The sequence below is a fragment of the Pristiophorus japonicus genome, chromosome 5 (genome assembly GCF_044704955.1).
Source record: "Pristiophorus japonicus isolate sPriJap1 chromosome 5, sPriJap1.hap1, whole genome shotgun sequence".
Taxonomy (NCBI): domain Eukaryota; kingdom Metazoa; phylum Chordata; class Chondrichthyes; family Pristiophoridae; genus Pristiophorus; species Pristiophorus japonicus.
Window position 1 is genome coordinate 59,607,495 of NC_091981.1, and position 20,366 is coordinate 59,627,860.

Below are 20,366 nucleotides of genomic sequence, written 5' to 3' on the forward strand. Positions count from 1 at the left end.
CTAGATGGCCTACTCCTGTTCCTAATTCTTATGTTCTTGTGTTGCTAATAAAACCTCCGATACGCCTCATCACAAAGGGTCTAACTTTTAATGGGATATTTAACATTGATATTACCACAGAAAAGGCAGGAGGGGCAGACATCACAGCCAGTGTCTGAACAGTTAATGACTGACTGCAAATTCAGGACTTCCGCCTTAGGATGCCCAAGCACTACATCCTGAAGTTGCGGTCAGTTTCAAAGGAGTAATAATGGTAAACGCTGTTCGTTCACGGTTATTAGCCACCGTGAATTCAGGGCCAAATTAACACGTGCACGTGTTGTACTACTGGAGAAGGGCAATTGTTTTGGTGCAGCAAAAATTGTCAAAACTCACACGGTAGCTTCAGGTAAATTGGCTGAAAATATGGATGTTCATATTTCTCATGGTCCAAATAAATTTTCCTCCTCCCCGGCACGTGAACTGTAAATTAGTTGCATGTTTCAAAATGTCCATCAATATGCCTAACAGTTCAAGTTTTCAGCCGGAGACAGCAACAGCTTCGAAATGCAAGTATTAGGCTGACAGGCAGAACACAGGCATTTTAAAACATAAGTCTGCTGCTGAGATCATCAACACAGTTTAAATTTAAAATTTGGATTAAATTTTTATTAAGCAGAGCACATGCCGATGGCACAAATAGCTGTTAAAGTAGCCAGATGGAATGTTCCTTCACTGTTTAGAGGCTTGAGAGAGGAAAAACACTGGTGAATTGAAACATAATGCTCATTAAAACTGAAGTGCTAGTGAGAACAGAAACTGACAGAGAAGGTTATGCTCGGAATGAAAATGGGCTGATTTGTCATGAAATACTGCGTGCCAACTATAATCAATTCTGCATTACGGTTACATCATTATGAAACAGTGTATAACACTGTATTCTTCGACCTGTAAGCAATACCACAGGAGACCCCCTAATCCAAAGAAATGTTTCCACAGTCCTTTCATTGGCCACTATATATCCCAAAAAAATGAAACTTACAAACACTCTGGGCCCGAAACTGGTGGACATACCACCCGCAGACCGCCCAAAATCATGAAATTGATCAAAAAATACCAACATAGCGCCCGGCAGGAAATTCATCAACAACATACTGCCCAAAATTGCCAAATTGATGACTTACCACCGACATAGCGCCGACCCTGGAAAAAGGTGCTTTTGAGTCGATCTTCAATCGGCGGTATGTATCTTCATCTGTGAATTTTTTTATTTTTTATTTGTCACCCCCCTCCCAATCTCTTCCAGCCCCCCTCCCCCCCACAGCAATCTCGCCCCAAGAAGCAATCTTCCCCCCCCCACCTCACAAGAGGCGATCTCACCCCCAAGAAGCAATCTCGCCACCCCCGCCAAGAGGCGATCTCAACCCAAATCGCAATCTTCCCCCCCCCCCCCCCCCAAGAAGCGACACCCCCTCCCCGAAGAAGCAATCTCCCCCACAAATAGCAATCTCACCCCAAGAAGCGACCCCACCACCCCCCCACTTACCTGCACATCGGTCTCAGGCCAGCAGTCTCTGTCGATTCTGGTCTGTGTCTCTCAGTGGGGTGGAGCTTCGCAGCAGCATGCGCAGAACTCGGTACCCGAAGATTCCCGAGTGAAAAGGACTCACCGCTCACACACCACCGGCTGCACTCTGCTCTGCCGCTGCACTCCGCTCGGCATACCACCGAGAAAAAACTGATGAAAACCGCGCACTCCGCCGCAGCGGTACCCGGTGGTATGAAACGACACACCACCGGCATACCGCCAAGAAATAGGCAGACGACCAATTTCGGCCCCACGAGAAATGCAACAATCCTAAAACCGTCACCATACTTGTGCATCCCATCTTCCCATACTCCTAACAATGAGTTAGTCCATAGACCCATAGAGGTTTACAGCACAGAAAGTGACTATTTGGCCAACTGTGTCTTTGTTCGAGTAATCCAAAACTAATCCTGCTGCCCCACTCTCTTCCTCTGCTTCAAATCTATCCAGTTTTCCCCTAAAAGATTCTCTGCCAGGAGCTTAAAGCTTGCCTTCTGCTTCATTCCTGGATATAGATCTTTCAGCTGGGTCGCCGCTCTCAATGCTCCTCAATGCCAACTTTTCCAGCCTCTACACATGCTATTATTTTCTCTAGTGTGAAAAACGTCAGTGTCAGTTGGCGATGGTGCCACATCTACAATGTCAATAATGGCAAATGCATCTCCTCGATCCATATAAATCAGTGGGGAATGCCATGAAAGTTCCACCAGTCTTTATAATAACATTTCTTGCAGCTGTCCTTTATGTTAAGACCAAGGAGATTTCACACCAATTTTCTTTCCCTTCACTGGTAAAGTATCTTTTGTGCTTTCTCATTGGTGAATAATCAAATTGGAATATAACCAATCATAATACAGAAAAACTTTTGATTTTCTGCCCAATCACATTCCATCAAAAAAGCTCTATCCAATCACATTGCAGCCTTGGTACTTGCAGATCCCTCATCACCCTAACCCATGTCTTCATATCTGTCCCTGCCAGATATACAGCCCGATTTCCTCCTCACACACAAAACTGCTGGATTTTCTTTCCCTTCACTGGTAAAGTATCTAAACAAAACTTCACATTAGATTCCAGTCCAAAAGGTGTTCTTGTCCAAAATTGCTAAAACAAAGATGCTGTCTTTTATGTCCTTGACAATTTCATCCTTGTGAGCCTCATTTTTAGTAAGGTAATTATTCCCAACAAGTTGTTTCCCTAAACTTCTGGCATAATCCCAAAGGCTGGTGTCTTGCTATAGAACCATAGAATCATGCATCACAGAAGGAGGCCATTGGACCCATCATGTCAGTCAGTGCCAGCTCTTTGGAAGAGTAATCCAATACAGACCCATTTGTCTTACTTCAACCCCAGCCTTTGTTACCATTAGACTTAACTATTTCAATGCTCTCTTGACCGGCCTCCCATCTTCCACCCTCCATAAACTGGAGCTCATCTAGGATTCTGCTGCCCATTTTTACCCATCACCTCTGTGCTCGCTGACTACATTGACTCCTGGGCTGGCAAAGCTGCGATTTTAAAATTCTCATTTTGTTTTCAAATCCTTCCACGGTCTTGCCCCTCGCTTTCTCTGTAACCTCCTCCAGTCCTACAACACTGTCCCCACCCCTGCAACCCCCGAGATCTTTATGCTCCTCCAATTCTGGCCTCTTGGGTATTCCTTTTTTTCATCATACCACCACTGCTGGCCATACCTTCAGCTGCCTCGGTCCTAACCTCTGGAATTCTCTCCCTAAATCTATCAGCCTCTCTACATCTCACTCTTCCTGTAAGCCACTCCTTTAAACCTACCTCTTTGAACAAACAATTGATCGCCTGTCCTAATATCTCCTTATATGGCTTGGTGTTAAATTTTCTTTGATAATGCTCCTGTGAAGCACCTTGGGACATTTTACTACCTTAAAAGCTCTATATAAATGCAAGTTGTGATTGTGGTAAACTTGAAGATTATATGTACAATAATTTAGTTAACAATAAACTTGGCTTCAGAAGGAGTAGCACTCCTGCCTGACCAACCTCCCTGACTCCTTTGAGGAAGTGATGGCCCAAGTGGAGTGTGGTAAGCACGACAGAATGTTGTACCTAGATTTCCCAAAGATATTTGACAAAATTATACATGAAAAGTTATTAGTTAAGCTCAAAACTGTAAGTAGTTATGGTTAAGTCTTGAATATAGATTAAAGTAATTGGCTGAAGCTTCTAAAACAAGTCAGTTGTTGGCGGAATTATGTCTGGGTGGGGACATGCTAGTGATTGAGTTGTTCCAGGGATTCATCTTAGAACCATTACTATTTCTAGTTTCCATCAATGCTGTAGACTCAGTAATGGCAATACAAAGCAGTCAAATTTGCAGATTGTACCAAATGAGGAAGGGCACTGAATTTCGGCCATACTATCGAATAAACTGGACAAAATATCTAACTGGGCAGAACAATGGCAGATGATAAATTTAATACAAACAAGTATAAAGCAGTACACAGGAAAAAATGGCAACACACCTACAACATAAATTGAGTTGAATTAGCGATGAATGAAGGATTCCCAGTCGTGTTGTTAAATAAAAACTGCTGACGAGCTACAGATATGGCTACAGCGACATTGTTTTAGCCATGTGCATTAATTTTAGTGGAAAATGCCTTCTGTACACTCACACAATACACGTAGATGTATTTCATGTGTACATTTATTTGACAAACATCAACCACCGTTCAGTAAAGGAAATAAAGCACTCACAATGATTGCTTCTCGTCATAGCATTTTAGCGACAATTGCACAAAAGGTTAATGTACACGTGCATATGCCATGTATATTGAGATCACATGCCCAATGACAGAGATATTACGCATTTTTAATTTACCAATCAGAAATGGAATTAGTAACATTTGGATTCTAGATTAGCCACATGTAGCTTTGTGGGTCTGCCGTCCGGACACGCCATGGCACACCATCTTGCAGTCCGGAGGAGGCGGGGGTCCCGAATTGAGTGCACTGTACGCGGGAGTCCTCCCACTATTTATTGGCCTGGAGGGTGGTGCATGGAGCAATCCCATGCAATACATTTTTAAATCGGTTCACGAGCTCCCAGGCCGCCTGCAATTTCTGCGGTCTGGAGGAGTCCGTGTTCCATGCTTTTATGGAATGTGCAAGGTTGCAGCCCCTATTCCATTATTTGAAGGGGCTGCTCCTCAAATTTTGGTTGCACTTCAATCCCACACTCCTGATCTTTGGGCACGCTGTGCGGAGGGGAGCGGGTAGTTCGCTAAAAAGAGCTCTGGGCCCTGACTCCGTTAGGTGTGTCGAGGAGGCTCAAGCACGTGAGGAGATCCCGTCCGAACTGACCCCCGTCCGGACGGAATTCCTCATCGGCGCCAAACCCCGAAACCTCCCTCGGGAGCCAGCGCCTCACAACTTGAGCCGCCTCGGGGAAATCCCCTCCGTGCCTTTCAGTTCTGCGCGGAGGGGTTTCCTGTACGGGCTGCTCCTGCACACTCTCAACCTTGCCATCCTCGTCTGCCATCCGGACACGCCATGGCGTACCATCTTGCCATCCGGAGGAGGCAGGGGTCCCCGATGGAGTGCACTCTACGCGGGAATCCTCTCTCTATTTATTGGGGACTTGGCCTGGAGGGTGGTGCACGGAGCAGTCCCGTGCAACAAATTTGTAAGCCGGTTCACGGGCTCCCAGGCCGCCTGCAATTTCTGCAGTCTGGAAGAGTCCGTGTTCCATGTTTTTATTGAATGTGCGAGGTTGCAGCCCCTATTCCATTATTTGAAGGGGCTGCTCCTCAAATTCTGGTTGCACTTCAGTCCCGTACTCCTGATCTGTGCAGAGAGGAGCGGGCAGGTCGGAAGGCCTCCTCGGAAGACTGCTCCTGGGCATGGCCAAGGGGGTCATCAGCCGGTCCAGGCAGCGGGCGGTCGAGGGGGTCGTTCAGCCCAACTGCCTGCCTCTCTTCCGTGGTTACCTCCGAGCCAGGGTGTCCCTAGAGATGGAGCACGCGGTGTCCACCGGTATGCTCGTGGTTTCCGCGAGAGGTGGGCACCGGAGAGACTGGAGTGCATCATCACCCCCAGCAACTAAATTTTAATTTGATTATTATTGTTTAAAGTTAAATTTGGTTAATTGCCGGTTTTACTGCCCCCCCCACCCACCCACCTTTTAGCCAGGGGGCACTTGTATAATTTGTGTTTTAGTGCCCTCAAAAAACAAGGGGGCACTTGAAAAGTTTTTGGAGTGTGCCCCCTCCCCCACCATCCCTTTAATCAGGTGGAACTTGATTAATGTTTACAACAAAATAGTTGTAGCTTTGTAGTTAATATATAGGATAACACTGTCATTGTAGACTGAACACTCAACATGTCCAATTAAGGCAAAGCAGCAATCGACATACCCAATCGTTGAACTCTATCATCAGAACAGTAGAATGCAGGAAATTAAATCATGATCAAACTCTGGTGAGACCATGAATTAAGTACTAGATCTAAGCTCTGGTCTGAGTGATGAGGAATGACTGGAGAAACTTGGGCTTTTCACTCTTGAAAAGGTACATCCAAGATGATCTTACAAACATATCTAAGATAGTGAACTAAATGCCTAGATTATGTTCTTAAATCCCACAATTGTGTGACTCAGGGATGAGTGTGCTACCAACTGAAACAACCTGACATTTGAATAGGGGCATTCCAATAAAGGTGTTAATCATTTACTGTAAAGTATGGATACCGTTGAGTAACTGTAGTATATTTTTATACCTACCTAGTTAAGTAAAAGCATTTAAGGCATATCTGAACTTGAAACAAGTGGAGGCAGCAGCAGCCAAGCCTGCTTCCTTTCTGATCCTATATCCTCCTTGCCTCCATCTTCGGGTGGGGAAAACCACCTCAGACAGCTCAAGTATGGCATCAAGCTGTTTAAATACAATAAAGTCCCAAATGATCAGCCTCCTCCCATGATCATAGCCCCCTTCTGTGCAGCATGATTCTATGTAGTTCTCTGTGCCTGCTCTTTGATAGAGCTATCCGATTAGAGTCACTCCCCTGCTCTTTCCCCATGCAGAGTACATATTATGACACGGCAGTTGGAAAATGAGGAAGCAGTCAAATCAACTCATGTTGTTATCCCAATGCTGGATCAGATACAATTTGTGTGCCAATAACCCTGCATTTATATGTGCCATCCACGAGGCAGTTGGAATCTACGAGCCACTCAAGCAGAGCAGTGTTAATATAACTGGTCTGGGGGAAGGCTGGAGAGCTCCTTCATTTTCTTTTATTAAAGAAATAGTAAGCAATCTTGCATGATAGAAGCAGCTTCATTATATTAGCTGGGGCAGTTCCTTTTAAGCACAGAAGCAATATCAAGCACATTCATCTAGTTCTCACCAAGTTCTGATGCTACTCTAGCTGGGTATTTATACAGTTCCTTTTGACAGTGCAATAACAAAGACACTGCTTACACTGGATGTAATTGTCTGAACCAATTCTTGCCCACATCACATTTGTTTATATAGTTGGAGAACATTACAAGAACATTGCAGTGCATAGTATATATATTTTTTACTTTAAAGGCTATAAAACTTTAACAACTGCTTTCCTCACTGCAGGAGATAATGAGGTTTCTGAAAGCTTTCGTTCTGCAAGGACATTTCCAGATAACAAAGTGTAATCTATTAGGTAGCCATGTGGGGAATTAGTAAACTGTGGTGGTGGGGGTGGGTAGCATGTAACCGACATGGTATCCTTCGTGCTACAAGGAGATATCAACCTATATTGTGTACTCAAATCCGAGAGAGGGACTTGAACCCGTAGCCTTCTGACTCAGATACCACTGGGCCAAGCTGACACTTCCTATGCCCATACTGAAGTTGAATGTTCAGCCATGAACTCATTGAATGGCGGTGCAGGCTAGAAGGGCCGAATGGCCTACTCCTGCACCTATTTTCTATGTTTCTATGTTTCTATCAAGTTAGGATGAAGGATAGACAAGGGGAGAAAACTGGGATAAAGAAAATTAGTGATGGATCTACATGACCAGAGGTTTATATTGTAACGCTAACCATAAAAGGGGGCTTTACCATAATTTTCACTTTGGAAACATACAATTTGACCTCTGGCATGGTCTACCTGAAGAAAAAAAAACTACTGCTCCAAGGGTTAATATTAAATTAATTTCACCGTCAAAGTTTAGAACCAGTTGTTTGCAGAATCACTGCAGATCATTAACTCATTTTATTTATAGCTTTGAGCATCCTCCAAGACTGCATTTATTTTTATTGATCTCATCATAAAGATTTCTGGTAACATTACTATAGTTGCAACCTGGCAACTACTGAATGAATGGGAATTCTTTTTTAAACTGATGAAATGTACAGAATAGTAATGTGGGCAAATTTCACAGTACAGATCATTCCTGTGAGGCACATCATTTTAAGTACTTAGCTACAGAACTACTTCACTAATCTGTTGTATAGATTATTCATTCCATTTTGTAACATTTTCACTAACAAGCAGAAAAGTGGCACAAATAAGTACCAAAGCTATTTATTTTTTGATTGGTTGGGCATAGAAGATCAGATATGACAAAGCGGGCTCCACAGCATTGTGATGCAGTCATTTCTATTTAAAGCAGCAGGGCATGGGTCTAATAGCAATGACTCAATTCCGCACACGAGAAGTTCCCAGTCCTGGCCAGGGTCTCCATAATGGTGCCCAAGGCAGGTTGGGTGCTTTTCACAGAAGAAAAAGGGAAGAAACAGCAGGCAAGTTACTCCATCATACTCCTGGGCACTGTCTAGTAGCCACTTAAAAGATCCGTTAACTAAAACCAAGTTGCTTGGCCACCTTTACAGTTGGAAAATGTTGAGTGACACTCGAAGGCAGGGGAAATAAGATGAAGAAAGTAGGGAGAAAATAACTTACAAAAATGGGAGGCGAGGAGTAAAACATATTTTTGCTTTGAAATTAAACAAAAGAAATGGAATAAACCTATTGTTGGAAAATTAAGTCCCAGCTAACACGACACAACTTCAGCCCTTTTCCAACCGTCAAAAACAAATTTACATGCTGCATTTTATTTATCATTAAGAAACAAGTACAAGTTTCACCTGGGTTTGTTTTTTTTTCTTTGTCCGATTCAACAAGCTTTTCACCTTCAAAAAATGCTTGTGTTCCATATGTAATTAAATTAAATTACTTACAGTGTTAACATATAAAGCCCAGACTGATCTTTAATGGTTACATACTAGTTCAGTAGAATGGAACTCACCTGTCCAGGCTTGCAGCAACTTATTCCTTGAATCTCCAGATAGTTGAAAGTGAGTTCCAACTACAAAATAAGAGGGAACAGGGGAAGAAAACAGAGGTAAGATTATTGCATAGCGTATTAATGATTACCGGTATATGGGTCAGTTAAAGTCTTAAGTGTGGGCAGGCATGTAGCACACCCATTGATCTCAAAACTTGCAAGCATTCTATTGATATGTATACAAATATTTCTAAAACACAATGAATTACATTATACTGTAACTGAATAACAAACTACATGCCATGTACTGAGGCTAAAGAGGGATAATGAAATACCATTTGAAGTGATTCTGTATCACCTCAGCATTCTGGATGTGTACACTGTCATCTATATAGCAAGTACGATCAAGAATTGCCTTGTTACAACTGCAAAAAAATGAGACCCTCAGAACTATCAAATAGTAATAGTAATAAGAATCCTTCTGCACAGATTCCAAAAGCAGTAATAAAGAGAGGGTTGTATTAACCTGACCAGTTTTGTAAGCACACACATCACCAGTTGTATCAAAGGAATTCTGACAGGGCATGAAGATAAAGAACTAGGTTAATATCAGGATAGAAATACACAAGATCTTAATGCCCCATCTTCATATACTCCCTCCACACCACTGCCCAGTGAAAAAGATGACAGGCAACCAACTCCCATGATGCTGGCAACACTGCTCAAGTTCCATTTCACAAAAATATAAACAATCTTCCCTAAGTGAGCTCCAACTACCAACCTTTCAGTTAACAATGAAGTGCAGTGCTCTCGCTGACTAGGACCATCTTTTGGACCTGGGCAGCCGGCTGCATGTGCCGAAACCAGTCAGCGGACCTCATAATTATTGATGAGTGCGTGCTCCCATTGCAATAAAGAAGTGAGACTCCTACCAACAAAAAAGCACTGGCTTCCTCATGTGCAAAATATCCAAACCACTGAACACAATAAACAGAGGATCTCACCTTCTCCCGTTCTTTTCTTATATTCTCCCCGCAAGCTTTGGAAGATTTAGCAAAGTAAACGCTGCTCTCTCGTTGGTCAAATTGAATTAGGAAAGTGGTGCGACAAAAGGACGGATGAGTCAGGCAACCAATGGCAGGAGCTTGGGGACAGGGAGGTTGAAGGCACGAGGTCATGTGATGAAACTGTGAGGAATGCGTACAACTAGAGTTTGCAAACCTAGTTCCTGGTCCAGAAATTTTTAAGAGCTCAAGTTTCCAAATCAGTTTTGTGAACAAGCAGGCTAAAGAAAGGGGGGGAAAAAAAAAAATCGCAATTTTGTAGGCTGGGTTGAAGAGGCCCACAGGTGAGGTCTTTGACACCGTCAGACTGAACAAAATATACAATAGTAATGTAAACTACGTTTTAGTGTTTCCATAACATAGCACAGCATTTTAACATAAAAAATATGATCTTCTGAGACTGACGGGCAGATCTAATTCAGGAAACTTCATTTCCTGCACAGGATAATTACTGGAAACACTTGAACACCATGATGCTCACAATTTTATTTTCCACCAATACAGAAAAATCCCCAGGGAGTAAACCTGCTTCCTTCAAATAAAACATTCAGCCAATATTTTTGGAATGTTTAGATTTGTAGAGCAAATTTTAAAATTATATAAAATGCATCTGCATAATGAATTTACAAGGGATTGTGTAATTGCTTTCTTCAAGAAATTATCCTGTTCTCATAAGCAATAACCTGCAATTTTATGCAAATATTCAGGCCTCGCATTCACTGATAAGTGTTAATCACGGACCTTCAAAAACAACAGCAGATATTTTGCTGCCATCTTAATAATTAAAGACTTGTCACACTAATAAACTTCCAAATACATTTGAAGAAAACAATAAATACCAAAAAGCTGCCAAAATAGGGGCTTTTTTCCCCATTGTAAGAGAAAGTGAAAGGGGATCTAACCGAGGCCTTCAAGATTAAAAGACTTCAAATAAATTGTGGAAGAATGTTTCGACTGATTGGGGAATTGGTAACATGGGGGGAATAAAATCAGGATTATTACGAGAACATTTTTTTTCACAAGAGGGTTCTAAGAGCATGGAACACTTTACCACAAGTGGCTATTAAGGCAGAGAGCACAAAATCATGAAAATGAATTTGGATAACGATTTGAAAAGGAACATTATGTAGGAGGATACAGGGACAGTGCAGAGAGATGGGATTTGAATGGGTAGCTGCAGTTGAAGAGCCATCACCAAAGCAGATGCAATGAGCCAAGTGGCCTCTTTATGCGCTGTAATTTCTGCAAATGAAGATGAGGAAACATACTGCTTCAAAAAATAAAAATCACAGCACAGCAAAAACTTGTAAGCCAGTCCAACTTAGTGCAACAGCCATGCTCTCTGCCATGATTGAGATGGTCTCGAATTCATAGGGCTGGATTTTTCAGTCCTTTGCACTCCGGGTTTCGCCCTGGAGCGGCGTGAAAGCTGGCGTTCAGATCTCCTGCGCCCCGTCGTGATCCTCCAATTGGGTTTTGCGACAGCGCTGAGCAGCACTGCAGGGCTGCGCCGGGTGTGCAATGCCGCTGGTTGCGACACCAGCAGTAGTTTGGACTTTAACCCGATCCGTCCCCAATGACCACTTGGTCAGTGTGGTCCAGCATAGCCTGCGGTGGAGAGGAAGGGAAAGTACTCCAAAGTTAAGTACGAGTGTTTGTTCATTACACTTTTTTAGCGATTTGTGTTGCGGTGGCGTGAGCAAGGTTTTGGGAATGTTTTTGTGTTTTTTTTAAACAACACCCCGCCCGTCCCCAGGCCTCTCTCAGAGTGCACACAGCCTGGCACTTTAGTTCATGAGTTTCCCATCCTTGCGCCACGAAAAGTGTACAAGGCCTCCCTTTGCGTTGCGCCCCCTGACGCCAGGCCCAGATGAACTTTCTTATACCACCTCAGTTTTCATCCCAAAAACAGAAAAGCCTAAAATCCAGCCCTAAATGTTTTAAATTGCTGCAGTCATCTGCAACTATTATTTTATACAGTTTTAACATGCTTTACCGTGAATTTGTATATTGACTGGCCAAAAAGAGCAACTGTAGCAGAATTCGACTGAGAATATAAACCCTAGGATCAATCAGCCAAAAATCTCATCAAGGTGCCTAGATACCACCTTAAACTGTAGGAACAAACTTACAGTCATCACCTGAATCAGTGCTAAGTGGCTGAGCGATTATAATCGGGGATGTTCAAGGGGGCAGAATTAGAGGAGCGCAGGCATCTCAGGGATTGTGGGGCAATAGGAGATTACAGAGATAGGGAGGGGCGAGGCCATGTAGGGATTTGAAAATAAGGATGGGAATTTTGAAATCGAGGCGTTGCTTAACCGGAAGCCAATGTAGGTCAGCGAGCAAAGGGGTGATGGGTGAACGGGACTTGATGCGAGTTAGAACATGGGCAGCCGAGTTTTGGATCACCTCTAGTTTACCTCAGGCAAAATGTGGGAGGCCAGCCAGGAGTGCATTGGAATAGTCAAGTCTAGAGGTAACAAAGGCATGGATAAGGGCATGGATAAGGGCATGGATAAGGGCTTCAGCAGCGGATAAGCTGAGGCAAGGATGGAGATGGGCGATGTTACAGAGGTGGAAATAGACGGTCTTAGTTATGTGGTCGAAAGCTCATTTCAGAGTCAAATATGACACCAAGGTTGCAAACAGTCTGGTTCAGCCTCAGACAGAAACATAGAAACATAGAAACATAGAAAATAGGTGCAGGAGTAGGCCATTTGGCCCTTCAAGCCTGCACCGCCATTCAATGAGTTCATGGCTGAACATGAAACTTCAGTACCCCATTCCTGCTTTCTCGCCATACCCCTTGATCCCCCGAGTAGTAAGGACTACATCTAACTCCTTTTTGAATATATTTAGTGAATTGGCCTCAACAACTTTCTGTGGTAGAGAATTCCACAGGTTCACCACTCTCTGGGTGAAGAAGTTTCTCCTCATCTCGAACCTAAATGGCTTACCCCTTATCCTTAGACTGTGACCCCTGGTTCTGGACTTCCCCAACATTGGGAACATTCTTCCTGCATCTAACCTGTCTAAACCCGTCAGAATTTTAAACGTTTCTATGAGGTCCCCTCTCATTCTTCTGAACTCCGGTGAATACAAGCCCAGTTGATCCAGTCTTTCTTAATATGTCAGTCCCGCCATCCCGGGAATCAGTCTGGTGAACCTTCGCTGCACTCCCTCAATAGCAAGAATGTCCTTCCTCAAGTTAGGAGACCAAAACTGTACACAATACTCCAGGTGTGGCCTCACCAAGGCCCGGTACACTGTAGTAATACCTCCCTGCCCCTGTACTCAAATCCCCTCGCTATGAAGGCCAACATGACATTTGCTTTCTTAACCGCCTGGTGTACCTGCATGCCAACCTTCAATGATTGATGTACCATGACACCCAGGTCTCGTTGCACCTCCCCTTTTCCTAATCTGTCACCTTTCAGATAATAGTCTGTCTCTCTGTTTTTACCACCAAAGTGGATAAACTCACATTTATTCACATTATACTTCATCTGCCATGCATTTGCCCACTCATCTAACCTATCCAAGTTACTCTGCAGCCTCATAGCATCCTCCTTGCAGCTCACACTGCCACCCAACTTAGTGTCATCCGCAAATTTGGAGATACTACATTTAATCCCCTCGTCTAATCATTAATGTACAATGTAAACAGCTGGGGCCCCAGCACAGGTACCCCACTAGTCATGCCTGCCATTCTGAAAAGTACCCATTTACCCCTACTCTTTGCTTCCTGTCTGCCAACCAGTTCTCAATCCAAATCAGCACACTACCCCAATCCCATGTGCTTTAACTTTGCACATTAATCTCTTGTGTGGGACCTTGTCGAAGGCCTTCTGAAAGTCCAAATACACCACATCAACTGGTTCTCCCTTGTCCACTCTACTGGAAACATCCTCAAAAAATTCCAGAAGATTTGTCAAGCATGATTTCCCTTTCACAAATCCACGCTGACTTGGACCTATCATGTCACCTCTTTCCAAATGCGCTGCTATGACATCCTTAATAATTGATTCCATCATTTTACCCACTACCGATGTCAGGCTGACCAGTCTATAATTTCCTGTTTTCTCTCTACCTCCTTTTTTAAAAAGTGGGGTTACATTGGCTACCCTCCACTCCATAGGAAGTGATCCAGAGTCTATGGAATGTTGGAAAATGACTGTCAATGCATCCGCTATTTCCAAGGCCACCTCCTTAACTACTCTGGGATGCAGTCCATCAGGCCCTGGGGATTTATCGGCCTTCAATCCCATCAATTTCCCCAACATAATTTCCCGACTAATAAGGATTACCCTCAGTTCCTCCTTCTTACTAGACCCTCTGACCCCTCTTATATCCGGAAGGTTGTTAATGTCCTCCTTAGTGAATACCGATCCAAAGTACTTGTTCAATTGGTCCCCGTTATGACTTCCTCTGATTCTGACTGCAGGGGACCTACGTTTGTCTTTACTAACCTTTTTCTCTTTACATATCTATAGAAACTTTTGCAATCCGTCTTAGTGTTCCCTGCAAGCTTCCACTTGTACTCTATTTTCCCTGCCCTAATCAAACCCTTTGTCCTCCTCTGCTGAGTTCTAAATTTCTCCCAGTCCCCGGGTTCACTGCTATTTCTGGCCAATTTGTATGCCACTTCCTTGGCTTTAATACTATCCCTGATTTCCCTTGATAGCCACAATTGAGCCACCTTCCCTTTTTTATTTTTACGCCAGACAAGGATGTACAATTGTTGTAGTTCATCCATGCGGTCTCTAAATGTCTGCCATTGCCCATCCACAGTCAACCCCTTAAATATCATTCGCCAATCTATCCTAGCCAATTCACGCCTCATACTTTCAAAGTTACCCTTCTTTAAGTTCTGGACCATGGTTTCTGAATTAACGGTTTCATTCTCCATCCTAATGTAGAATTCCACCATATTATGGTCATTCTTCCCCAAGGGGCCTTGCACAACGAGATTGCTAATTAATCCTCTCTCATTACACAACATCCAGTCTAAGATGACCTCCCCCCTTGTTGGTTCCTCGACATATTGGTCTAGAAAACCATCCCTTATGCACTCCAGGAAATCCTCCTCCACCATATTGCTTCCAGTTTGGTTAGCGCAATCTATATGCATATTAAAGTCACGCATGATAACTGCTGCACCGTTATTGCATGCATCCCTAATTTCCTGTTTGATGCCCTCCCCAACATCACTACTACTGTTTGGAGGTCTGTACACAACTCCCACTAACATTTTTTGCCCTTTGTTGTTCTGCAGCTCTACCCATATAGATAGTTAGGGAGAGGGGTGGAGTCAGTGGCGAGGGAATGGAGTTTGTGGCGGGGACCGAAAACAATGGCTTCGGTCTTCCCAATATCCAATTGGAGAAAATTTCTGCTCATCCTGAGCTGATGTTGGACAAGTTGTTTGACAACTTAGAGACCGTGCAGGGGTCGAGAGAAGTGGTGGTGAGGTAGAGCTGAGTGTTATCAGCGTACACATGGAAACTGATGCTGTGTTTTTGGATGATGTCCCCAAGGGGCAACAGGTAGATGAGAAATAGGAGAGGGCCAAGGATAAATCCTTGGGGGACACCAGAGGTAAAGATGCGGAGGTGGGAAGAGAAGCCGTAGCAGGTGATTCTCTGGCTATGATTAGATAGATAATAATGGAATCAGGCGAGTGCAGTGTCCCACCCAGCTGGACGACGGTGGAGAGGCTTGAATGATCAGCCCTGTCAAAGGCTGCAGACAAGTCAAGAAGGATGAGGAGGGATAGTTTGCCTTCATCACAATCACAAAGAATATAATTTGTGACTTTGATGAGAGCTGTTTCGGAACTGTGGCAGGCATGGAAACCAGATTGGAGGGATTCAAACATGGAATTGCGGTGAAGATGGGCACGAATTTGGGAGGCGACAACACATTAAAGAACTTTGGAGAGGAAAGAGAGGTTGGAGATGGGGCGGTAGTTTGCAATGACGGTGGGGTCAAGTGTTGGTTTTTTGAGGAGAGGGGCAATGAAGGCAGATTTGAGGGAGAGGGGGACAGTCCCTGAGGAGAGAAAACTGTTAACAATGTCAACTAACATGGGAGCCAGAAAAGGAAGTTGGATGGTCAGTCGTTTGGTGGGAATAGGGTCAAGGGAGCAGGAAGTGGTCCCATGGACAAGATGAGCTCGAGTAGGTCATGAGGGGAGATCGGAGATAAACTGGAGAAATATGTGAGGTCAGGTGGCTTACTTAGAGTAAGTTTGAAGGGACGAGGCAGAGGCAGCCGAACGGATGGTCTCAATCTTAGAGACATAGAAGTCCCATGAGCTCCTCACATTTATTGTCGGAGGTGAGGGTGGAGACTGGGAAGAGGGGTTTAAAAAGGCGGTTAGCAGTGGAGAATAGAAGCCGGGGTTTATCTTTACATTCCAGAATGATTCTGGAATAGTGAGTGATTTTGGCAGATGGGAGCAGGACCCGATAACGCTTTATGTGGTCCAGCCAGATCTGGTGGTGAATGGCTAAACCAGTTGTCCGCCATATCCATTCAGGTTTGCGTTCCTTGGACTTAAGGGAGCGAAGAGATCAAGGCTGTACCAGGGGGAATGGCCAGGGTGAGAGAGAGTAATTGTTTTAACAGGGACTAGGGCATCAAAGGTGGTGGTGAGGGTGTGGTTGAGCAGATCGGCAGCTGCATAAGTGTCATGGTAAAAGGAGGGCCAAAGGCTGGGAGTTGATAAGTGCAGTTGTAAGAGAGTCGGGAGAGAATCTCCGCCATCCCCTCCCTCATCTGTCTGCCAAAGGTCCTCCACGCCTCTCCTCGCCGCACAGCACTGCCTCCCAGTCATCAAGATCCACGGCGTGGCCCTGGACCACTTTCCATATCTCGGGAGCCTCCTATCAACAAGAGCAGGCATCGACGACGAGATCCAACACCGCCTCCAGTGCGCCAGTGCAGCCTTTGGCCACCTGAGGAAAAGTGTGTTTGAAGACCAGGCCCTCAAAACTGCCACCAAGCTCATGATCTACAGGGCCGTAGTAATACCTGCCCTCCTGTATGGCTCAGAGACATGGACCATGTACAGTAGACACCTCAAGTTGCTGGAGAAATATCACCGATGACTCCCCAAGATCCTACAAATCCCTTGGGACGACAGACGCACCAACGTTAGCATCCTCGTCCAGGCTAACATCCCCAGCATTGAAGCACTGATCACACTTGATCAGCTCTGCTGGGCAGGCCACATTTTTCGCATGCCAGACACGGGACTCCCAAAGCAAGTGCTCTACGCGGAGCTCCTTCACAGTAAACAAGCCAAAGGTAGGCAGCGGAACTGTTACAAGGACACCCTCAAAGCCTCCCTGATAAAGTGTGACATCCCCACTGACACCTGGGAGTCCCTGGCCAAGGACTGCCCTAAGTGGAGAAAGTGCATCCGGGTGGGCACTGAACACCTCGAGTCTCAACGCCGAGAGCATGCAGAAATTCAGCGCAGGCAGCGGAAAGAACATGCGGCAAACCTGTCCCACCCACCACTTCCCTCAATGACTATCTCTCCCACTTGTGATAGATTCCGTGGCTCTCGTATTGGACTGTTCAGCCAGCAATGAACTCATTTCAGGAGTGGAAGCAAGTCTTCCTCAATTCCGAGGGACTGCCTATGATGATGTGTGACACAGGGTGGCTGCTATTTTACAGTTACTGTCTATTACCCTGAGATTGTGCAATCTGGCCACTGGGTTCCCACAAATCACTCAAAATGCTTTCTGAATTTTTTTTTCCAGCTGCTCTACTCAGTGCCGTTCAATTTCTTGAAGGGGGCCTTAAGCAGGGGCAGAGTGGAGGGAGTTTTACCCTGCATTTGGTTATTTTCATTGCTACTTGATACAGCTCCTGATGAAGGAAAGCTCCATTCACCAACAATGACATACCTCATCTTGATGGCATGATATTTTAAAACAATTGTAATCCAATCTGGAACTGAGTCATGCAAACTATTGAGTTCACAGACCCAATACGCAGCCTATGATGGAATGATTGATTTTTACCAAAGTGACAGTAAAGGCTTTATATTTGACAACAGTGCCCCAGACCAAGATGTGCAGTGAAAAAAAATTGTATCCCTGTCCGGTAAGTTGTTGGGAAATGTCTAGATCTTGACCAATATCCATAACAAGGCTCAATGACACTGACTGGCCTACCAGACAAGTTTCTTAGATCAGCAGTTCTGTCACTTTGAAATCAATCATTTGACCCCCAACCCAACCCATTTCATAATTTAATGACAATGTTGGATTTTACATTTCTAGGAATCACATTAGGATAGAAATGCTGAGCTGGTCCAAATGATTGTGAACATCACATTCAGCAGTTTAGGGTGCTTGAAGCACAGAGAAGGAGAAGAATCTGATCAGCCCAAGCACTCCATTTTCTCTTGAGAGCGAAACTACCAATATGGCTATGCAGCTGATTTTATAATTATACAAGTCTTGCATCTGCTTATATCAACAACAAAAATAACATTTAAGTTTCAATCCCACAGGACACACTCCATCCTGAAATAATGTAATTTTCTTTGCATTTTCATACAGCATGCTGGAAAATCTCCATTTTTAGTCAGCTCTGGCCATCTTCACCACATCCACCAGATGGCAGTGTCACCTCCCAGAAGAGTCTTGAACTGTCCTCCAAGTCACGGGGGGGGGGGGGGGGGGGGGGTGGGATTCAGAGGGGAGATGGAAGAGGATAGGGGGTAGTAAAAAAAAACTTAGACCTCACGAATTCATATTTATTGCACAAGTCCCAAGTTCACATCGCAAGAAAAGCCTCCCCAAAGACTCCACATCAGCTAGCAAAAAGCAGATACAGTTGTCATATGCACAATCTTTGACACAGTTCCAATGTCAATTGTGCCATCGATTTTGGATGAATTGGCAGCTTGGCAGCATTTATGTGAATCAGTAGCGAGTTCACCCAAGAAAGGTAGTGATGCAGTACAGTTTGATTTTTAAATATTTTGCCAATTTCCCCTCTCATCTTCTGCAGGTGAGGAATAGCTTGTGGTAAGTGCAACATGCTTGAGGAACAGGTGACCTATGGTTCTTAAAGCTCTCCACCACTGGGGTTTTCCTTACGTCATGTCTGAGCCTGGTGTAGACTAATTGGGAAGAGACTGATTGCTCTGATTAGGCAACAACTCCATTGTTGTTGTTACCATACGACTATCAGGATGGTAGAAGGCGAACTAGATAGGCCTTGTTCTTTTTTTGTCTAGCAATTCCTATATCCTTGTGTTCCTAGGTGTTGGTCCCTTGCAGCAAGACAGTTCCATGGTACCTCACCCAACTAAGTATTTTTCATGTGAGCCGAGACAGAAAGATTCAACTGGCTTGCTGACTGTTGAGACACATCATGACTAAGTCCTATCCTGTTCCCATGTGACATGCACAAAATATAAAAACGGATAGTAAGAGTTTCTACAGGTACATAAAAAGTAAAAGAGTGGCTAAAGTAAATGTTGGTCCCCTGGAGGATGAGACTGAAGAATTAATAATGGAGAACAGGGAAATGGCAGAGACGTTGAATAAATATTTTGTATCGGTCTTCACGGTAGAAGACACTAAAAACATCCCAATAGTGGATAATCAAGGGGCTATAGGTAGGGAAGAACTTCATACAATCACTAATGAAGTAATACTAGGTAAAATAATGGGACTAAAGGCAGTCAAGTCCCCTGGACCTGATGGCTTGCATCCTAGGGTCTTAAGAGAGGTGGCTGCAGAGATAGTGGATGCATTGGTTGTAATCTACCAAAATTCCCTGGATTCTGGGGCGGTCTCAGCAGATTGGAAAAACGCAAATGTAATGCCCCTATTTAAAAAAGGAGGCAGACAAAAAGCAGGAAACTATAGACCAGTTAGCCTAACATCTGTCATTGGGAAAATGCTGGATTCCATTATTAAGGAATCAGCAGCAGGACATTTGGAAAAGCATGATTAAATCAAGCAGAGTCAGTATGGTTTTATAAAAGGGAAATCATGTTTGACAAATTTGCTGGAGTCTTTGAGGATGTAACGAGCAGGGTGGATAAGGGGGAACCAGTGGATGTGGTGTATTTGGATTTCCAGAAGGCATTCGATAAGGTGCCACATAAGAGGATACTGCACAAGATAAAAGCTCACGGGATTGGGGGTAATCTATTAGCATGGATAGAGGATTGGCTAACTAACAGAAAACAGAGTCGGGATAAATGGGTCATTTTTCAGTTGGCAAACAAACAGTGACTAGTGTGATGCCGCAGAAATCGGTGCTGGGTCCTCAACTATTTACAATCTATATTAATGACTTGGATAAAGGGACCGAGTGTAATGTGGTATATTTCGATTTCCAGAAGACATTCAATAAGGTACCACATAAAAGGTTACTGCAAGATAAAAACTCACGGGATTAGGGTAATATATTGGCATGGATAGAGGATTGGCAACTAACAGAAAACAGA

General features: G+C 44.1%; 1 protein-coding gene across 5 annotated transcripts in view; it reads right to left on the bottom strand.

Annotated features, from left to right (window-relative positions):
• The window catches only part of LOC139264358 (F-actin-uncapping protein LRRC16A-like), a 554,868-nt gene that overhangs the window by 379,787 nt on the left and 154,715 nt on the right, over window positions 1-20,366 (bottom strand). For all 5 annotated transcript variants that reach the window (XM_070880668.1, XM_070880667.1, XM_070880669.1 and 2 more), the window contains one exon: window positions 8,832-8,891. In XM_070880668.1, the coding sequence (XP_070736769.1) occupies window positions 8,832-8,891 (60 nt within the window). The remainder of the gene's footprint in view (window positions 1-8,831; window positions 8,892-20,366) is intronic.